A 21,305-nucleotide genomic window follows, 5' to 3' on the forward strand; every position below is an offset into this window, starting at 1 on the left:
TTCTTTCTTTTTAATCTAGGTTGGTGTTGCTCTTAGGTCCCATCGAGTCTGCTCTGACTCATAGCACCCCTATGCACAACATAACAAAACATTGTCGGATCCATCTATCTAGATTAGAATATGCAATAATCTATAATCTATATATAATGGCAATGGTGATATATAAATTGATACTGTGGCTAAGGGCCCACCAGAATTAATAACATCATTAATACAAAGTAGTTTTTTTCTTTGAAGCGCCAGCCTTCTTGTTAGCAGTCAAGTGCCTTAGGCACTATGCTACCAGAGTTCCTAAAAAAGAAACGGCCCTGGCTACCTGGAGGGGAGCGGCTGCTGGGTTTGAACTGCCAGCCTTGGGTGTGGCAGGTAACTGCCTTAGGCCTGAGGCCATCTCCTAGGGCTAGTTTTGGGATTAGGTATGATTAAATTTAGAGACAAGGGGGCATTATATCTTCACCTGCTAATCTGAAGTTGGATGGGAAATATTGAAATGTTATCAACTTGTTTGACATAAAAGCTTCAGAAGTCTTTATTTAAAAGTCAGCTTTCTCTCTTTCCCCACCCCCCAGATAACTTCTTCCTTTTTTTTTTTTTTTAATTTTTATTATGATTTGTTTGCAAGTTTACAGAGCAAATTCATTTTCTACTTCTTAAGATTCAAAAATCAAAAGGCAGTCCTTTTATGTGCTATGGATAGGTAGGGAAGAAAATAGATTTTTGTGTCCCAATAGAGATTGCACATGGACAATAGGTCTCCAAAAATGATTGGACCAGAAAGTGTTAAAAAAAAAAAAAAAAAGCCAGATCCAAGAATGTTTATGAATGTTAAGGATAATGACGAACATGAGATGACAGTAAAGACCGGGTAGAAGCTGACCAGAAGAAACGGTGGGCAGAGCTTTCTGTCCGGCAGAAGCAGTTACTTTCCTTCGGTGCCCTCAGTCCTGGGGTATAAAAGTCAGTAACTTCAAAAAATCGCATGGCTTAACTCTTCCAGTATCACTTTGCTCTTTTAAAGTGTCACTGAAATTTTTAGGAAACAAACAAACAAACATGACCACTACCTTTGTATCCTTTTTGGTAGGTAACTTAATTCTAAAAGGAAAACCTGCAAGATTAGCAGAGCAAAGTAAACACTGCATGCATTATTGACTAGAAATCTGGGTGCCTCATTAGGGTGTCCGAGCTCAGGCAGCATTAATAAGGCTTGTTTCAGGAAGCTTATGACTTGCTAAATATATCAGTGTGTGGACTAAGTTTTATATGTACCAAATACCAAAAGCAATCAATCTTAAGTCAATATAATGAAAACCAAAGGAGCATTTATCTACATGTTTAGAAATTCAGTGGAGGGTGTGGCGTTGCTGAGAGAAAAGCCTCCCCAAAGTCAACTGCGAGGAAGAGGCGGAGCCCTTTTCCTGGAGGGATTAGGCTAGTCCAGGTGGCTGTGTACTGACCTGGGATGGAAACAGCAGCCTGAGAGCCAGTCCGTGTGTCCACATCCAGTGAGAAGGACTGTGCCTTTTGGGAGACCCACCAATTTCCAGAGGCGGTCCTCACCACAGGAGACGAGGATTTCCTTACGTGGATGCAAGGCAATGCTGTATAGGGAGAGGGAAGGAGAAGAGAGAGTTATGGGGAGATGACAGAAAATGGTTTCACAATGTGAATAAATGAAATGGCAGTAATTACCCCCTTTCAGCAAGGCAGGATAGTTCAGAGTGTTGGCCCAGAGAAATCAGAGGCACCAGGTTCTACAGCCTGGCTATAGCTTGAACTCTGACCTCCATCAAACTTCCCTATGTTTCTCTTCCCTCCTTTGTGAAATGCAGTGGTTGGCTTAAGTGACTGCTTCTGTCTAACTCTGGTTTGAAGAAAATATTTTGGGGAAGAAAAGAGATGTCTATGATAATTTTGTGTTAGGGTATTTGGACAGGTGGTTCTGTGTATTGTAGAAAATCAAAACTATTTTCAGACTAAACCAAACCAAACCCATTGCCTAAAGTATGTCTTAAGCCAGGTATTATCCAGAAAAGGAACATAAATCATAACTACATTATCGTAGTTCAATAATAAATACTATAAATGACACATTAACTCCATGGCCCACTATCTACACAAAGCAAAAGTACACAAATTCTGTGCTAATATACTACTTAAATTGGCTTCAGTCAACGCACAGTACACAAATTACAGTAATGAATTCAAGATGCATAACGTAATTCTCACTCTATCAAGGCAAAGAGGGAAATGAGAGAGAAGTAGGTGAAATTAATGATTAACACATTAAACACTATTATTTGAACCAGACTATGATCATTTTGTCTGTTTAAATATTGGAGCTAAACTATTGTAAAATCAAGAGTCTACAAGGTTAATTTCTGGTATTTTATTTGTGGCAATGCTTTAATGTTATATACAGAGTTTCATCCATGCCTTAAGATGTAATGGGAACAAATGTGCCTAGTGTTCAGCATCTATTTAAATAGCTAAGTATCAGCAACAAATTGTTCAATTTTAAACTTGACCATCTTAACTCAAAGACACAATCCATTTACTTGCCTATGCAGTAAAATCAACAATGATTAAAAAAACAGAAATTGCATGTTCATTTCTATTAATAACCTTCTTCCTTTCTTCTGCAGTATGGACCTCAATTTTCTCACAGAAATCATGGTCTCAGTCAATCCATATGTGGGAAGCTCCAGGGTTTACATGAGAATAAAATGTTTTTCATTACTGATCCTTTCCATTAATGCCATTGAACTACAACATTTGTTGTTGTTGTTGTTGTAATGTGCCATCGAATCGGACCCGACTCATAGCGACCCCTCCTTGGGTTTCCAAGGTAGTATCACTATGGAAGTAGATTGCCCCATCTTCCTTTTGAGGAGTGGCTGGTGGGTTTGAACCGCCATCCTTCTGGTTAGCAGTCAAGTGCCTTAGACACTATGCTACCAGACCTCCGAACTACAACATTACGAACTACAAAATTATTTCACTGCATTATACCCATAAACTTTTGGAAATCTGCTGGGGTCAATGTTGGAAGCTGTGAGCTCACAGCCACATAACACTATGAGCAGGGTCTTCCCAGTGAAATGTTGTTTCATTTTCTCCATCACGCTGGTGCTCAGAATAAACACAGTGGAAGGGAAATTATTCATTTGGCAATTCATCACAATGTTGGTTTGTGACTTTCAGAAGGCCAATTCAGGAAAGGAATTTATTACAGCTCAAACTGGGTAGAGGATACATTTATAGAACTTAATTAGAAGAAAAATATGATGAGAGGTAAAAAATGTCAGATTGAAATGAATTCTATATTCAAATGCACACAAGAAAGCAAACCAAATCCTTGAAGCTACAGAGTATGATGTATGTTGGCTCATAGCTTTCCTGGCAGACACATGCACACTTGACTAGATGATAAATTACCCTCTTTAAGTGAAGATAACTGAAATCATTGATGTCTTTACGAACTTTCAAAGCTAACTTTCCAAAATGACTTTCATGAGGGGACTATTTGTAGACATTAAGGGAAAAAATATAAACATAAAACCCATTGATGGCTAATCAGTTTTATGTTTTTCTGTCCTCTGCTCATCCCTTCCACTGTGGCCTCCTCCAAACCACCTGCAACATCTTCAACTCTCCATGCATTGATCTCACTAATTATCCTCTTTTGTTCTCTTGCCTTTCTAACACTGGCTCCTTTTTATGTCTGTATCATCTGTAAATTGCTTTTTTTTTCCCCCTAATGACTGCACAAATTTAAATCAGGCACCAATATTCTTCTTTTCAAAGAAACATAACATTTCACTTCATCCTTGAAATGGTCTTCAAGTGAACAGAAATGGCGTATGTAGGATGGAATTTAGGGCTTTCATAGAAAACAGTTGATGAAGACCTTTCATTGAATTATTTGTTAAATAAGCACACCATCAAAACTGAGTCATAGTAACAAAAATCACCAACCAAGATTTGTACATTCCAACTCAGATCAATCTGTGTGCGACGTGATTATGATGTGGAACACATGCTAAGAGCCATGAACCAGAAATATTTCCCCAGATACAACAGTTCAATGTTATTAGCAATTCCATAATGAGGCACTGGCATTTGCAATCATTACCATTATCACAAGTCAATGCTATGATAGCTTACATTGTTTGAACACTTAATGTGTGCCAGATCTTATGCTAAATGCTTGATTCTCAGAAGTGAAACAGAAGCTCCTGAGGGTAGGGGTTTATGTCTGTTTTGTTTATAGCTGTATCCTCAACATCAGAACAGCGACTGACACATAGTAGCTATTCAATAAACGTTCATTGAATACATGACTGAGTGACTGATTTGGGTACTACTAGTATTGCTATTTTATGTCTAAGAAAACAGGGGCTGAGATATTATGTAAATTATACAAGCTCCATTTGGTAAGGGATGAAGGCCAACTTTGAGTCTAAGACTTTCTGGTACTAAAGCTCATTACTTTAGCTACTATCTCTCAACATCAATCTTTCATATTTTATTGTTCATATATGTACGTTATGTTGTTGTGTTGTTGTTTTGTGCCGTCAAGTCGGACCCGACTCATAGCGACCCCTCCTTGGGTTTCCGAGGCAGTATCACTACGGAAGTAGATTGCCCCATCTTCCTTCCTAGGAGTGGCTGGTGGGTTTGAACCGCCAGCCTTCTGGTTAGCAGTCAAGTGCCTAAGCCACTATGCTACCAGAGCTCCCATATGTATGTTATAAAGATCAATAATTCCTCTTATAAAGCTTGAGGATAATCATGACTATTCGTGGTAAAAGTTCAAGCCATTCAGTGATGATTAAACCCTGAGTTAAAGAACCCTTTATATAACCACTGAAGTGTATATATCAAAACTGGGTACTACATGAAACAAGACTCTTAAAAGCATTAGAAGACCCTACTTGCTAGAATTAAGATGTTTTGATGCTGTAGGGGAAACCAGGTGAGCAGGACCCCTCCTCCAATCTTGTCGTCATAAGACTTCTGTACTAATGTGACACATCCTGTAAAGACATTTAGATTGTTCTGTTGTGTTAAAAATAAGAGCCTTGCATTATACGTCAAGTTGCTGGAGGGCAATGGCTCCATAATCATCTGTTTTTATTGAGAGTGCTATTAAAAACAAAGGGAGCTCTGGTAGCTAGCATAATGCCTAAGGCACTTGACTGCTAAGCAGAAGGCTGGTGGTTCAAACTCACCAGCCACTCCTCAGAAGGAAGGTTGGGCAATCTACTTCTATAGTGATACTGCCTCGGAAACCCAAGGAGAGGTCACTATGAGTCGGAGCTGACTCGACGGCACATAACAACAACAACGTTAATAATAAATATAGAAGTATATCTAATAACTGTTGATTATCTTACTCCATAGACTTTTAATTTATTGACAATTTCCCCAATATACTCAGGTCTCACCTTTAATATTTCCGCTTATTTCTGAATCACTCTTTTGAAGAAAATGAAGGAAAAGAACAATAATTAACACAATTTAGGACTCAGCCCCTGATTCCAGAATCACATACATATTAAAACTCACTTAATGATTGCAATATCCCTTTAATTAAGTCAACTATTTTGTATACATTTTACAAATAGGGAAGTGGGACAAACAGAAGTCAAGCAACTGCTAAGGTCAGAGAGTAAGATTAGGCAGAGCCAGGACATCAGCTTGGACAAACTGCTCTGGAGCCTATGCCTCTGATAGAGTTAGGTCAGAATATCAATTTCCCTTTCCTTCGTCAGATGACAGTAAGAACAGCCAAGTAGATTATTGTCTTATTTCTATCTTGGAAATTGGTTAAGATATATTTTGAAGTTGCTAAAAGACTGATGATTATTTTGTCAGTTTCTACTGACGTGAAATGTTATGATTACTGTTACTTGTTATTTGTTGGTGGTTGGCACGGCCCTCAGTGCCACTCTGGTACACAGTGCTAGAGAGGGATGAATCAGAGAAGATGAGGAACAGAGCACTTATAATCTGAAGCAGGAGTTGGTGAACTTCTTTTGTAAAGAACCTGTTCTGGTTACCTAGTGCTGCTCTGGCAGGAATATACCACAAATGGGATACTTGAACAAACAGGAGTTTATTCTCTTATACTTTGGAAGCTTTAAGTCCAAGTTCAAAGTGCTGAGCTCTAGGGGCTAGGTAAAAGCCCCTCAACCTTGGGCTTCAGCTCTGCCTCCTGCTCCCGGCCCACTGAAGCTGGAGGCTTTTCTTCACTCAGCTGCTGGCTGCTGACACTGACAAGCCCAAGGTCGACAAGTAATAAGGCACAGTCCCAATATTACCAAACCACATGGCAGGCCATGGATTTAAGTGCATTAAAAGTCCCATGATCATCAGAGCATGGCAGGCTGCTGAATGAAGACTCAGCTACACACAGGGTCCAAGTGTGCCAAAAAGCTGTAGACCATTTCCAAATCTTCACCTTATATACAGGAAGCAGACCACATCCCTAAAGCAGCTACTCAGCTGCTCGTGGATACATCCCACCATGGAGTTGATTGCCAGTCTCATCATGGGGAATAACTACCACCAGCTGCTCAGCCACTCAACCAGGCCTAGCCAAGTAAACATATAACTTTAACTACCACAGGACCATATTTTATAGGTAAAATATTTAAAGATAAGTATTTTAGGCTTGTGGGTCATATGGTCTCTTATGCAACCATTCAATTCTGTTGTTGTAACACAAAAGTAGTCATAGACAATATGTAAATGAATTAGCAAGACTGTGTTCCAATAAAACTTTATGTACAAAAGCAGGTGGAGAGTCAAATTTGGCCGACTGGTCATAGTTTGCTAACCCTTGGTTTATAGCTTTTACATGGCATGGAATAGCAAAGCTGTTAGAATGTGGGTTCCGGAGTATGATGTGAGTTTGAATTCTTGATTCAGTGTTTACTAGCTAGGTTTCCTTGGATATGTAACTTCACCAGCCTATACTCAGAATTCTCATCTGGAAAATGGGAATAATGTAGTATTGATCTCACAGATTTGTTGTGAGAATTAAATAGGTTAATGCATGCAAATTGCTAACATTAGCGTTAGACACATAATCAAAACTCAGTGAACACTATTATAATGATGACATACAGGGTCCTTGGGCCCAGTCTTCTTTATTTAATCCTGGCATACCATGTAAAAATTCATTACTTTGGATAATGTCTCAGTCTCAATTTCCTCATTTATGAAAGTGGGGTAATAATAAGACTGACTTATAGGGGTGTTGTGAGGATAAGACAGTTGATTTATGTTAAGTTCTTAGAAATATATCTGAACTTGATCAGCCATCCATAAATATTAGCTACTACTATTATTATTCGATATCATATTTCATTGTAACCTGCTCCTTCATATAATTGATTTCAAATAGCTTATATATGTCTGTGTTAAAGAATATGGATAATAAATTGATTATGTAAAATTGCATGTATGTAAATGATTCTTCCTTGCAGTTATGATAGATATTGAACTTTTCTATGTTTTATTCGATGTCAAATCCTCTGACAAAAATGTAGCCCTCATAAATAACAGCCAAGTGAACATAAGGAAGCTTTAAAGTGTCCCTTTCATGATAGAGTTTTCAGAAATGTATTGAGGGAATCAGTGAACATTATATACATATCCATGCCTATCTCTGTCTTTATATTTGCAACCAGCAGGTGTGGTTGCCCTGAAACAAGGTCCTGCCAGACCCTTGGCATGCCAAGGTGAAGAGGGCTTGATTCCTCTCCTCAAGTTTTATCCATGAATAGATGTCCCTGTTGTAGCAATTTAAAAAGAAACAAACAAAAGAGAGAGGAAGAAAAAAAAATGGTGTCATTGCGTTGCTTCCGACTCGATAGAACGATATGAATTCTCAAAGATGTCTTTCGGAAGTTCTAATTAGTAAGAATAATGAGCTCTTACTTATTTCCATCCTGGCACCTGCCCTAAGTGCCACAAAGTCATTTTACTTTAAACTTCAAATATAAACTTTCTGCTTCCCTTTAACTTACTATTAATTATAATTACAAGATTCAAAGACAAAGGCCCTGTCGTCTCACTCCCAAGGTAATAAGCTTGGGAGTAGGGTGAAAATAGTACAGGAAAACTTTCCAGGGATTAAGAAAAAAAGTAAATGTAGGTGAATGCTAGTCCTGCTTCTTAATCAAGTCATGTCTGATGAAATATCCATAAAATGTTTAGTTAAACAATATACCTAGCAGTCATGTTACATAAAATATTATGTTCTAGGACTGATTTTTTTATCTTTTATAAGATAACACATTCCTTATAATAGACCACATGATATATCATTCAAAAGCTCTTCTCTCTAATTGAAATTACTCTTTCCAGTAGTAGGGTTACACGGGATATTTTGGACAGAAAATGTGTAGGCGTATGGTGAGCCTTATTAATTATCAGTAGAATCAGTGACATAAACACCGTTAGACTTCTTTTCAAAAGAGAAGAATATTAATCTAAAACAAAAGGTTGTCACAAGAACGACTAATTAGTTATCCTTCTCTTCATTTTAAGGAGCTCTGGTGGCACAGTGCTTAAGGCATTTGACTGCTAACCAGAAGGCTAGTGGTTCAAACCTACCAGACACTCCTTGAAAGGAAGACTGGGCAGTCTACTTCCATAGAGATACCATCTCAGAAACTCAAAGGGGGTTGCTATGAGTCAGAGTCGACTCGATGCCAGTGAGTTTGGGTTTTTTTTCCCCCAGGTTTTTTTTTTTTCCAGTCTTCATTTTAGGGTATTCAGTATTGTAAAATGTTCCTTCACTTCATTTCACAGGCTCTAATTATTTCCAATACAGAAGAAGCACAGTGCATTAAAAATAAATCAATATCAAAATATGTGTCCTGAGAACATTAGGTGACCACTCATCTATTTGTCTTTAAAACAACACATGCTCACACATCACATATGCTTTTATCCAGCTTGAAAGGACAAAAGTGCTTAAGGTTTGTCTGGCTATTGTTCAGCTAATAATGTCCTTTTATATTTGGATGCACCTCGGGGTTTATAAAGCATTTTAATATGCATATTTTTTCATAATTTCAAAAAATATGTATTGAGAGCTTACTATGTGTTATGCCAAATGGACAGGGGCATTGCTCTCAGGGAGTTCACATCTTAATTGGGAGAGATAGATAAGAAAAATAAATAAATAAGTGAATAAAATAACATAGCTCTAAAGAAAAGATAAAAATGTGATATGCTAAGGATTGAACGAAGAGTGCTGTTTTCACTGAAGTGTTCAGGGAAGTCTTCACTGAAGACATGACATTCTAGATGAGACCAGAAGGGCAGAGAGGTGGCCTCTTTAGGATAATCTAGGGGCAGACAGTTGGCCATGTAGGTTATGGCAATGGCCAAGGCTGAGAGAAGTTGGGATGGGAAGGAGGGTGGGATGACTGAAAAGAGCAAGCGAAAAGGACTCTGTTGAGGGTGGAGGAACTGCAAGAGGAAGGCAAGGACCAGATCATGTAGGGCCTCATAGCTGAGTTTAGAGGACTGAGTTTTATCCTGAATTCAGTGACTGGCTTTAAATAGAGAGTAGGATCTTATTGACATTTGAAGAAGCTCTCTGGTTGGGATGTGGGAATGGAAAGAAGGGAACAAGGAAGAAAACTGGGACCCTGGTAGTCTATAGCACTAACCCAAGAATGTTGTTGTTGTTATGCAACCGTGCAGTCGGCCCCTACTCATAGCGAGTCCTCCTTGGGTTTCCGAGGCAGTATCACTACGGAAGTATATTGCCCCATCTTCCTTCCGAGGAGTGCTGGGGTTTGAACCGCCAGCCTTCTGATTAGCAGTCAAATGCCTTAGGCACTATGCTATCAGAGCTCCCAACCCAAGAATAATACTTCTAAATTTACTTATCCTAGAGTTGCACATTATTATGGCAGATGCCACTTCAGTATTCTCACATTTACTACTATCTCCAGGAAATGTGAGCTTACAGTCATTCTCACCAATAAAGAAAAATAAATAATTAAGTGCTTAAGAAGTTGCTAAGGTCAAAAGCAGTGAAAGCCATAAATGTGTGCAGAAAACACAACAATTAGAAATCTGTCAAAATAAGATACTGGGTTTCATTTGTTTTCAGAAGTCAGCTAAGAAAAGGTGAAAGAATGAATTCTTAATATTTCTCTAGCATTTTAAGTTTGAAAGTTGTCATATTATATGTTTTATTTAAAGCAGAGTAGGACTTACATTGTCTGGATACAAAGAGTGGCATTTTCCTTTATTTTCACTAAATTGATGGGGTATTTTATTCTACCCACCACACATGGGTTTGCTATGCATCATAACTTGGAAGAACCCAATAACAACAATATATAACATCATAACCTCCCATCCATATGATCAGTTTACAGGCCCAATCCAAATACATTTTAATATGTATGTAATTTGTAATATTAATACAACATTAATTGTTTGGTGTATTTTACCCCAAATAAAGTAGTACTTTCACACAACTTTCCACAAAGCTATATTTTATTCTTAAATTAAATGTCAACGTTTTATACTTTAAAACAAAGTTTTAGTTTTATTAAAAGTATATCATTATCTAGGAAAAGTCTCCAGAACAGATGAACTCAACTTCTAGCTAACATCAGTTTAATTACCTATTTGTTAAATAATGGTAATATTTTCTTTTCTTTTTACTTGTTCTGTACTAGTATAAGGGAGCTCTGGTGGTGTAGTGCTAAGCATTTGACTGCTAACCAAAAGGCAAGCGTTCAAACTTCCCAGCATCTCCCCAGAAGGAAGATTGGGCAATCTACTTCCTTGGGGATAACGCCTCGGAAAACCAAGGAGGGGTCACCATGAGTCGGATCTGACTCCATGGCAGTGCACTTACATTTTTGCATTGTACTAGTATAAAGGTCCTATATAAATGCTCTTTTGAAATGAATATATTTCTTTTTTCAATAAGAAAAAAATACATACATACAATTATAAGTATTTTTCACCAATATTTTTTACTCAAAAGTCATTTATGAAAAGTCAGCTTATATTCAAATATGGAGTCTAATAATGTTTCAAAATGCACCCTTCCCAACACTTTGCAACTCACCCTCCATTCCTCAAACTTTGTTACACAGTCTGGGTATCTTTATTTCACCACTGAGGAGACTGTCCACATTGTGGAGGCCAGAAGCCAGGGCATGTCTCAGTTACATTAGAAATGAAAATTATTAACACCAGGGGACCTATGGCCATGAACCAATACATATAACTATCATATGTTTCTGTTTCCTCATATAAAAATTGATATTATTTATCCTGCCCTCTTCATTTCATTCCTTGTAGGAATCAAGTAAAACAAAACTTATGACAGGGCCCCCTGAATCTGAACATCATAACCGTTCTTTGAGAGAATATGATTTTTTTGTTTTTGTTTTTGAGAAAATGAAAAACATCCAACAATTCAGTGTCAACTACAGGAAATTTATAAACTCCAGAAAGAGTGGAAGTCAGGCCCCACTATTTTGGTAAACGGGATGGGGTAGATCATGAAAACAGGTTAACTGCTTTCAGATTTTTGCAATGTCTCCTGGAACTTTCCTGTTACCTTAGCAGCTGAACATTTTATGCTCCACAGTTTTATACACACTGTGCTTCATGTTATGAAATTGCTGTGGTTCTTTATGGCTTAACAAGTTTGGGAAGTTACAGTACACATTTATGTTCTTAAGAAACCCATTTCAATAATAAATTTTATTTGGTTATTTCATGTGTCAGCAATTTACAAGAATTCTGTGTTGTTATGAATATAAAGATTTTCATTTCCTATCTCTTCAGTATGTCAGTGACACAGATTAGATTCTTTTTTAAGCTAAAGTCAAGCTTTCTCAAGGTAAGGGCTTTACAAGAAGAATCTATTCTAGAAGGCTATTTGGAGCAAATATATAACCTAGAGATAAATGGAAGAATTACTACTTAAAATATGGAACTGAAGTAAATTTACACATTTAAATATTGTGCAAAATTCTGTTCAAAGCATGGCCCAATTAATTAGAAACCATCCAACCAATGTGATTATTGTCATTATTTAAATACTAACAACTTTGTTTGGTAGTTATCTGATAAATAAAGTAGAAAATTCAAAAGCCAAAATTAAGTTTTGTGATTGTTTTATTGTTGAAAAATTCAGTAAAATTCAGCTCTTTTTCACAAAGTTAGGTTTTTAAGAGACACATATAGAAATTAATATGTATATATGTGTATACATATGCTTACACACAAACACACACACATATATATATATATATATACAGTTGTTATTAGGTGTCATTGAGTCAACATCAACTCATAGTGACCCCATGTGACAGATTACAACCATCACATGGGATTTCTTGACTCAAATTGAATCTCAAGCTTCTATACTGAAAAAAAATGCTCTAAGATGTGAAAAAGTTTATGTCATCATACTTCATTTTGTCACAGGACATTTGCCAGGAGCAACAGGAATAAGAGGAAGGGTAGTCATCTCTGACTTTGGAACTAACTTATATGTAGCTTGTGATGTTGGTGAAGAAAAGATGAAGAGCTGCAACAGGCGAGCTTCAGGGTCAGCTTCAAACGGATGGGGCCAAAAATCACAGGGTGGGCCAACGGGACAGGAGTATAAACTAAGATTATAAAGCACTTCATGTATGCATGAATACGTTGAATTTAGGCATGGCAACAAAATGTATGCAGCGAGAATCAGTTAATACAATGAAAAGTACAAGTCTAAGCCAGAGAAGGAGGTGGCCAATTTGGCCGTGTGAGAACTGATGAGCACATAACACTGAGGGGCACGAATCCAGGAGAGGGAGTCAGTAGCCTGAGAAGGGTTCAAACAATAACAAACCAAGAAAAGCAAGGGATAGCCATGAAATGGGGTCTGGGAAGCTGCAAGGCAGCAGCATTCTGCTGCATCTTATTTTATCCATGAGTATTTATCTTTGCATAAAAAGGCTGCTGACATCTTGCTTCTACTCCATGGACAAGGAACAAAAGTAAAGAGGTCAGTATGGATTCCTTGTTTTACTCACAACTAACTTCTTTGGGTTAAAAAAAAAAAAAAGCAAGGGGATGTGGAAGGAGTGAGCATCAGGCAGCAAGCAACCTGCTTACAATTCCAGGCAAGTGTTGCAGCTTTTGCTTTTACCCCATTACAATATTGCATTCAGTTAAATATGAGTGACTTCATGGATATGCAATTACATAACTTATTATCTACAATGAGTTCTGCAAAGTTTAGGTGAGAAATAAAATGTATGTGCCATTCCCAATTTTCTCTCGCACATAGCTTAATCAACCTTCCTTTTATACATCACTCAAACTATTATTCTTATGGCAGAATTCCATGTGCATAGCAGATCCTTCTGGAAATTACTCAAGCTTCCCCCATAACATATGGACCTGCCTCCAGGTAATTTTTCTATCATGTGTCTCATTGTGTGAGTGTGTGTGTGTGTGTAATTTGCTATGTTTTTTCTATGTTTAAGAATTTAAGTAGGTATAGAAAAAAAAATGATATTGACAATTTTAAAACTTTTCTTCATTTAAGATTATATACGTTTGCTTTGTAAGATAGTTTTACCAAGAGAAAGTTTATGGTGCCTTAAAAATTATAATATTTTGAGTCATAATCATTGACCATTTGAACCAGGACTATGCATTTGAATATACACTGTATTATAGATGATTTTTGAAACACACTCATTTCCAGGTCAGCTGCGTATTGTCATGTGGTTTATTTGGGGTGCACATTTTCTGCTTTTGAGTAATCTATGCCACTATGTATATAAATATTTTTGTTGTTGTTTTCCTATAACAACCTTTAATTTGGCAAGAAAATACATCTTAAAAAGAGGAACATCACATATATATGAATGATCATAAATAATTTAAAAAATATTATTATTTCTGGTATTTAGCCTCCTTCCATTGCTAAAGATACTCAAAACTATTCTGTAGCTTTGAGTATTTAAAAATAATTTTTAACTAATTTAGATTTTTTATACCCTATATCTTGTCCATAATTAATCAGCATTTATTTTCAAGGAGTGTCTGGTGAGTTTGAACCCCCAACCTTCTTGTTAGCAGTCAAATGCCTTAGCCACTACGCTACCAAAGCTCCCAGCATTTAATTACTATACTATAAACTGAAGATTTCACTAATCAAGAAAGCAAAGAGGATATAAGATACATTTGTGTTGTTGTTGTTGTGTTTATAATCAGAGGTATTACTTTTGCTTTTTGAAAACTGGTGAATACTGTGAACATTATACAGAATGATTTATTATTCCAATTTCATGTGAGGTGTCCCCCCCCCCCATTAGTTTTTAGGAGATCTGGTAGTGGTGTGCCTAAGGCAGTTGACTGCTAACCAGAAGGCTGGTGGTTCAAACCTAAAACCTACCAGCCACTCCTTGGAAGGAAGACTGGGCAATCTACTTCCATAAAGATACTACCTTACTACCTTGGAAACCCATGGACGGGTTGCTATGACTCAGATCCAACTCGACAGCAGTGAGTAATATTATAATATTTTACCTGTTAGATATCCTAAAACGTTTTATTGTAAGTCCCTGAAAACTTGTTAGAAACCAGAGCTCACTGAAATCAGTTTTCATTCCTTTCTATAAATAATAGTTCCAAGGAGAGGCCGCTATGAGTTGGGTCCAACTCGATGGCACATAACAACAACAACAACAACATTTATCAATTATCATATTTCCCAGTAATGTTTTTCTTCTTATTTTTTGACTTCATTTTTTCTGTCTGATCTTTGAATGTTCATTAGGCTGAGACAGAACTCTTGCAGTGGACACTTCTTTCACTTACCTTTTTCCATCCATGTTTCAAGTTTCATCTGGTCAAGCAAATGAGATATTGGAAAAATCAAGAAGAGCAGAAAAACTTTATGCAAAATGAGTGCTTCCTGTACTAACCGTCTGTTCTCTGACAGCTGAAGATATGAGGACAGCAATTATAAGGCAACGGGCTCCTTTTATTTATTTATTTATTTATTTTATTGTGATTTGGGTGAAGATTTACAGAGCAAATTCACTTTCCATACAGCAGTTCACATATACTTTGTTTCATATCATTGACCACAGTTTACCACAATGCAACAGCTCCCCTCCCACTTTCCATAGTTACCTCTTCCCAGTGTCCATCCCTCCATACACTCCTGCCCCCTGAGCGTCTCCCTGTGCATAAGCAGCCCTTCTTTCTCCCAGGATTGTTCTCTCCAAGGAGTGTGTCTACTTGAGGTAAATGTTCAACTCATATGCCTGTATTTTGTTTGGATGGAAACCACAGGTGTGGGTTCAATTCCAGACCAGAAGGGCAGCTAGGGGCCATAGTCTCAGTGGTTTCACCAGGCTCTACTGGACCAGCAAACCTGGTCCCCACCTTTTTTTTTTTTCCTCCAAATGATTTTGAGTTTTGTTCTACATTGTTCTCCCTGTCTATCAAGGATCTCCTACATAGATCCCCTTCCAAGTGGATGACAGTGGTAGCTGGGCACCACCTAGTTCTTCTAGTCTCATAGTTGTATAGGCTGCAGATCAGATGGTGTACCAGTCACTAGGACTAATTGTTTCCATGAATTTTGGTTTTCTTCATTCTTCTTTGCTCTGGATGAGGAGAGACCCATCGTTGCATCTAGATGGCAGCTTGCTAGCTTTTAAGATCCCAGTCGCTACTTGCCAAAGCAGGAGGTGGAACAATGGTTTGTATAGTATGTTATGCCAATTGAGCTTGATGTCCCCTGTGACTATGGTCCCAAGCCTGCAGGTTCAACTACTCAGTCCCTCTGGGTAGCTGGCTGTGACCAAGCAGTGACCACAACCTTGCCCCTTGTCAGCTCTACTATGCACCTGGGAATTCTGATCATTCACATAAACTTATAGGACTATTGTCTGGGTAGTGGGCTCCTTGATCTTTAGGTTTTATCTTTCTTAACACTCCTGCAACCTAACCCGTTGTCTGGATCATGAACCAACAATGCCTTTTACAAATGGTCCTACATAATTAAAACTGTTATGATTTATACATTATGCTGGATCACATAATAATTATAAAAAGACTGTTATGGGGCAGCATCTCACCAGGCTGTATGCTATTATAATGAGGAGCTCCTAGCCCTTCTCCATCCCACCATCTACTTCTTTTGTGGATGCACAAAAAACAACTGTATGAACATTTTGGAATAAGAGTTACTTTTATAATGTTTGGTTCCTTCTGCCTCTGTTTCTTCTTTGGAATAGCCTGCCTACAGTGAACATTAATTTTCAGCTCATCCACATTGTACAGTTGAAGTATAGATCCCTGTATATGCCAACTGTGGTTCAGCATATCTGTGCCTGAGTAAATTCCTTGGGTTTTGAAGGCAGTATCTCTACAGAAGTAGATTTCCCAGTCTTCCTTCTGAGAAGTGAGTGGCAAGTGGGTTTGAACCATCAGCCTTCTGGGTAGTCAATTGCCTTAGGTACTACTCTACCCAGAGCTCCTCTGTGTAAATTAGCCCATTTAATTTGAGTGGAATAGTAGAAACCACACTGTGGCCACACATGAATATATGTCTTCTAATCTAGTTTTTATCAGCAAAATATGACCTTTTGTCTCCATCTGTCAAATTCCAGGGTCCAGCTTCATGAGTCCTTGGCTTGATCAGGGACAGTGGCAGGAAGTGATTTATTGGCTTTCTGAATGCTTTTTGGAATTAAAAAATATACACTGGCATTGGGAAGTCTAAAATAACAAGGCTTTCATAATCTTCAGATATGCTGAATTTGATCATTGTAGTCTGAGAGTTCATAATATGCCTTGTGATTTTGGGTTTACAGCCACTTTATAAGCTTGCTCATGGTTCTGACTAATGTGAGCCCAGTGTGTGTATTAGGAATCATGGGTTGTGTGGTTTTCTATAACCTAAAAAAACTCACTGCTATCGAGTCAATTTTGATTCATAGTGACCCCATATGAGCATTAAATAGACTGACAACACCAGCATATAACCATATTTCTTCATCAGTCAACACCAAAGGACTACCATTTGCTGCTAGTTTGAGGGCTTCAGACATTAAAGAAATTGAAAAACGCAAACAAACATAAGCATTGCCATAGAATCAGATCTGACTCATAATGACCCCTCTTTGGGTTTCTGAGGTGATATTACTATGGAAGTAGATTGCCCAACCTTCTTTCCAAGGAGTAGCTAGTGGGTTTGAACCACCAGCCTTCTGGTTAGCCATCAAATGCCTTAGGCACTACGTCACCAGAGCTCCCAAATAAATTGAAGGGATGCTTAATATCTACCATTGGGTGTTTTAAAATGAGAAAAACAAATTTTGAGAAATTTTAAAGCAAGTACATTAAATCATAAATGAAGAAATAATAATATGATAATAATCAACATGTGATTGAGCACCTGATACATTATGGGATTGTTTGGTTTGGTTTTTGGTTTGGATATGTAGTCCCTAATGAAAAGAAGGATTAGTAGGCTCTTGTTTCATATCAACCCACCCAAAGACCTTCTCTACAGGTTGTCTTTTAATAAGTTAAGTTATAGGCAAAGACTGTACAAGAGCTGAAATTATTCTTCAGTATTTTGCTGCCTGCAGGTAACACAATTTTTGGCTCTCTCGTCTGACAAAATAATATGATCTTTCTCTGTATTCGTCACGGGTAATCATGACAATTGGTGATTTTTATAGAGGAAAATAGCCAAGAGTGGTGATAAGTGTCATTCTATACAAACATTTTCCATAATCTCAAATAATGGTAAAATAATCTTACAGTCACCTAAGAATATTTTTTCCAAGGTAAATCAGCTTTGCTTTGTAGCTCTCCCTGGAAATGCAGAAACCTTTATGTTATCATCAGGGAAATAATTACTTCACCATTCAATGGCAATTAATATATGTTAATACAGAATGTTAACATAATGTATTAACAACCATTTTCCAATGACGCCACCAACAGCTACTTTCAGATTATATTAACAAAATGAATACAATTATAGTTTGGTAATCAAAGCTTTTAACCTAATGCATTTATTGTCTTATTTTAACAAGCTATTCACTTCTTAAGAAACCTATGTAAGTGGCAAGATACATGCAGTTGAATGCCATATGCAAAATGTATATTCAATTTTTTCCTATAAAATACATGGACATTTTATCTCTTAGGAAATAGACTACAAAAAAAACAACCAATCAAACAAATAACAACACAAAATTATGGAGATTTCTAAGAAATAAATCTGTTTTAAAAATACAGAAAGTATAAGTACACTATAATAATAATATGTGTTCCTCAGGTTAATTTCATAGTCCCCTGATTGTATTACTAATCCAGTAGCCTCACCTCTATATGAATGAATTAGATTGTGTAAGAAGCCAATGGGAAGAAATAAAACTATCAGCCTTAGGACAAAATCCACTGTTCTAAATTCACGTATTCCAAGGAATGTTACAATGCTTCTGTATCTTGTTAGCCCTCAAAAGGTTATACGAGGCAGACCTATTTTATAAGATTATAAACAAGAACATGAATGCTTAGTTATGAATTTAAAAATCATTTATGTGATTAAAATAGCTTCTTTTTCTTACTATTAAAAGTAGATTCTAAAGAACATAGAGAGATCCAGAGAATTTTTTTTCCCTATAATAGATGTTGTTATACAAATATTTGTGTCACTAAGCAAAAACCCTGAAACAGTAGTGTACAGAATTTATTATGGGGTTTGAAGGTCTAACAATGCAAATTTAATTTGACATGATGAATGTGCCTATAATTAGTCTACAGGAAAGAATATTGCCTGCACTTAAAAAATAAGTCCTCAATTACAAATAAGCTATATTTCATTAGCTTAACAGTATAACTCAACTTTTGACTTCAAAGTAATGAAACCTTGAAAAAACATCATCAGGTCAGTCAAAAATGCAAACTTGAAAAGAGTAATGCTAAAACCATGTATATTATTGTTTTACCATTAAGTGACTTTCAGATTTTCAGATTTTAATTCTATTTTCATTAAAATAATCATTTCACTCAGTTTACTGAGGAAGATATTTCCTCTGGACAAAAAAAAAAAAAGACACTAATATCCATTAGGCAAATAGGCAAACAGTTAAGTCGACAAAGTGAGAATAAACTCTGCTTTTTTCCCCTAGTACCTAGTGCTTGGGGTGTATAATAAGGCTGAACTATACTAAGATGTGCCCTATCGGTTTTGCATTGAGTGAAGTAACAAAACAATCTGGCCAACCTAAGTCTTTCTTGTCATTTCATTTATCCACAACTGTCAGGCTCATGACTATTTTCAGGGGTTGGAGTATAACAAATAAACTGCATTTCTCTTTGCTTCTCTCTCTCTCTCATCTTTCTAAAAGGCAACCAACCAAAAAAATAAAAAAAATAAAATCACACAACAACTACAACAAAACCCACTTTCTTTTCTACTGTCAGAGTTAACAGGAATGTTATATACCCAGATAAATGTTGTCAGTAAATGAATTTTATCAGAGCCAAACAGCCTATTTGAGATAGTAGCAGAGGCTATGTTTACAGACTGAGAAAGCATTTCAAGACCAACTACGTGCTTAGGTCTCATCACATACTCTTCTTTTTTCTTAGTTTTGTTGTTATTAAAACATATACAACAAGACATTTGCCAACACAACAATTTCCACATTTACAGCTCAGGGACATTGATGACATTTTTTCATGTCATGCCACCATTATTGCTATTCTTTTCCAAAATATTCCATCACCATTATCATAAACTCAGTGCCACAGAAACATGTCCCTTCCCTTCTACCTCTGGTAACCACTAAAACTTTCTGGTGTATATATATATATATATATATATATGGATCTGGTAGCATAGTGCCAAGCTCTAGGAGCTGGGTGAAAGCCACTGGCCCGTGGGCTTCAGTTCTGCCTCTTGCTCCCAGCCCACTGGAGCTAGAAGTGTCTCTTCACTCAGGCAGCTATATATATATAACTCTGGTAGCATAGTGCCTAAGGCACTTGACTGCTAACCAGAGGCTGGCAGTTCAAACCCCCCAGCCACTCCTCGGAAGGAAAGTTGGGCAATTCTACTTCTGTAGTGATACTGCCTCAGAAACCCAAGGAGCGGTCGCTATGAGTAGGGGCCGACTCGACAGCAAACAACAACAACAATTATATATATATGTGTTTATAAAACACCAAAAAACACAAACTCACTGCCTTCCAGTTGATTCAACTCACAACGAACCCCTCCTTGGGTTTCCATGGTGGTATCACTACAGAAGTAGAAGTAGATTGCCCCATCTTCCTTCCGAGGAGTGGCTGCTGGGTTTGAACCACCAGTCTTATGGTTAGCAGATATTTGTCCTTTTGTGATTGACTTATTTCATTCAGCATAATGTCCTCCAAGTTTATCCACATTATGCGGTGTTTTACAGATTCTACATTATTCTTTAGGGTTGCACAGTATTCCATTGCGTGTATGTACCACAGTTTGGTTATCCATTCCAAAGTTGATGGACACTTAGGTTGTTTACATCTTTTTGCTATCGTGAACAATGCTATGATGAACATGAGTATGCATATGTCTGTCCATGTCCTGCCTCTCACTTCTTTAGGATATATATCTAGTAATGGAATTGCTGGATCAAATGGTATTTTTATTTCCAACTTTTTTAAGGAATGACTATACTGATTTCCACAGTGGTTGCATCATTTTACAGTCCCACCAGCAGTGTATGAGAGTCCCAATCTCTCCACATCCTCACCAGCATTTGTCATTTTCAGTCTTGTTGAACTTTGCTATTAATGTTAATGTGAGATGGTATCTCATGGCTGTTTTGATTTGTATCTCTTTAATGGCTAATGATTACTAGCACTTCTTCATGTGTTTGCTGGCTGCCTGAATATCTTCTTTGGTGATGTGTCTGTTCATATCTTCTGCCCATTTTTTAATTAGATTGTTTTTTTGAAGATAAGGTGCTGGGATTTTCTATAAGAGATGAGTCCTTTTTCCAATACATCATTGCTGAGTATTTCTTCCCATTCTGTAGGTTCTCTTTTCATTCTTCTAGAGAAGGCCTTTGATGCACATAATAATTTAATTTTTAGAAGGTTCCAGTCATCTAATTTATCTTATGCTGTTTGTGCATCTTGAGTTATGTTTGATAGCATATTTATGCCATAAATTAGGGTCCCTACATTTGGCCCTATTTTTTTTTTGTGGAACTTTATAGTTT

At 37.1% G+C, this 21,305-nt stretch overlaps 1 protein-coding gene across 1 annotated transcript in view; it reads right to left on the minus strand.

Annotated features, from left to right (window-relative positions):
- SPAG16 (sperm associated antigen 16) overlaps positions 1-21,305 on the minus strand; it is a 1,240,018-nt gene that overhangs the window by 668,521 nt on the left and 550,192 nt on the right. Inside the window, exon 11 of the mRNA XM_007959961.2 lies at positions 1,458-1,601. Coding sequence (XP_007958152.2) covers positions 1,458-1,601 — 144 coding nt within the window. The remainder of the gene's footprint in view (positions 1-1,457; positions 1,602-21,305) is intronic.

Source organism: Orycteropus afer, unplaced genomic scaffold (genome assembly GCF_000298275.1).
Source record: "Orycteropus afer afer isolate SDZICR_OR568_19922 unplaced genomic scaffold, OryAfe1.0 scaffold00002, whole genome shotgun sequence".
In the NCBI taxonomy this organism is placed as follows: Eukaryota; Metazoa; Chordata; class Mammalia; order Tubulidentata; family Orycteropodidae; genus Orycteropus; species Orycteropus afer.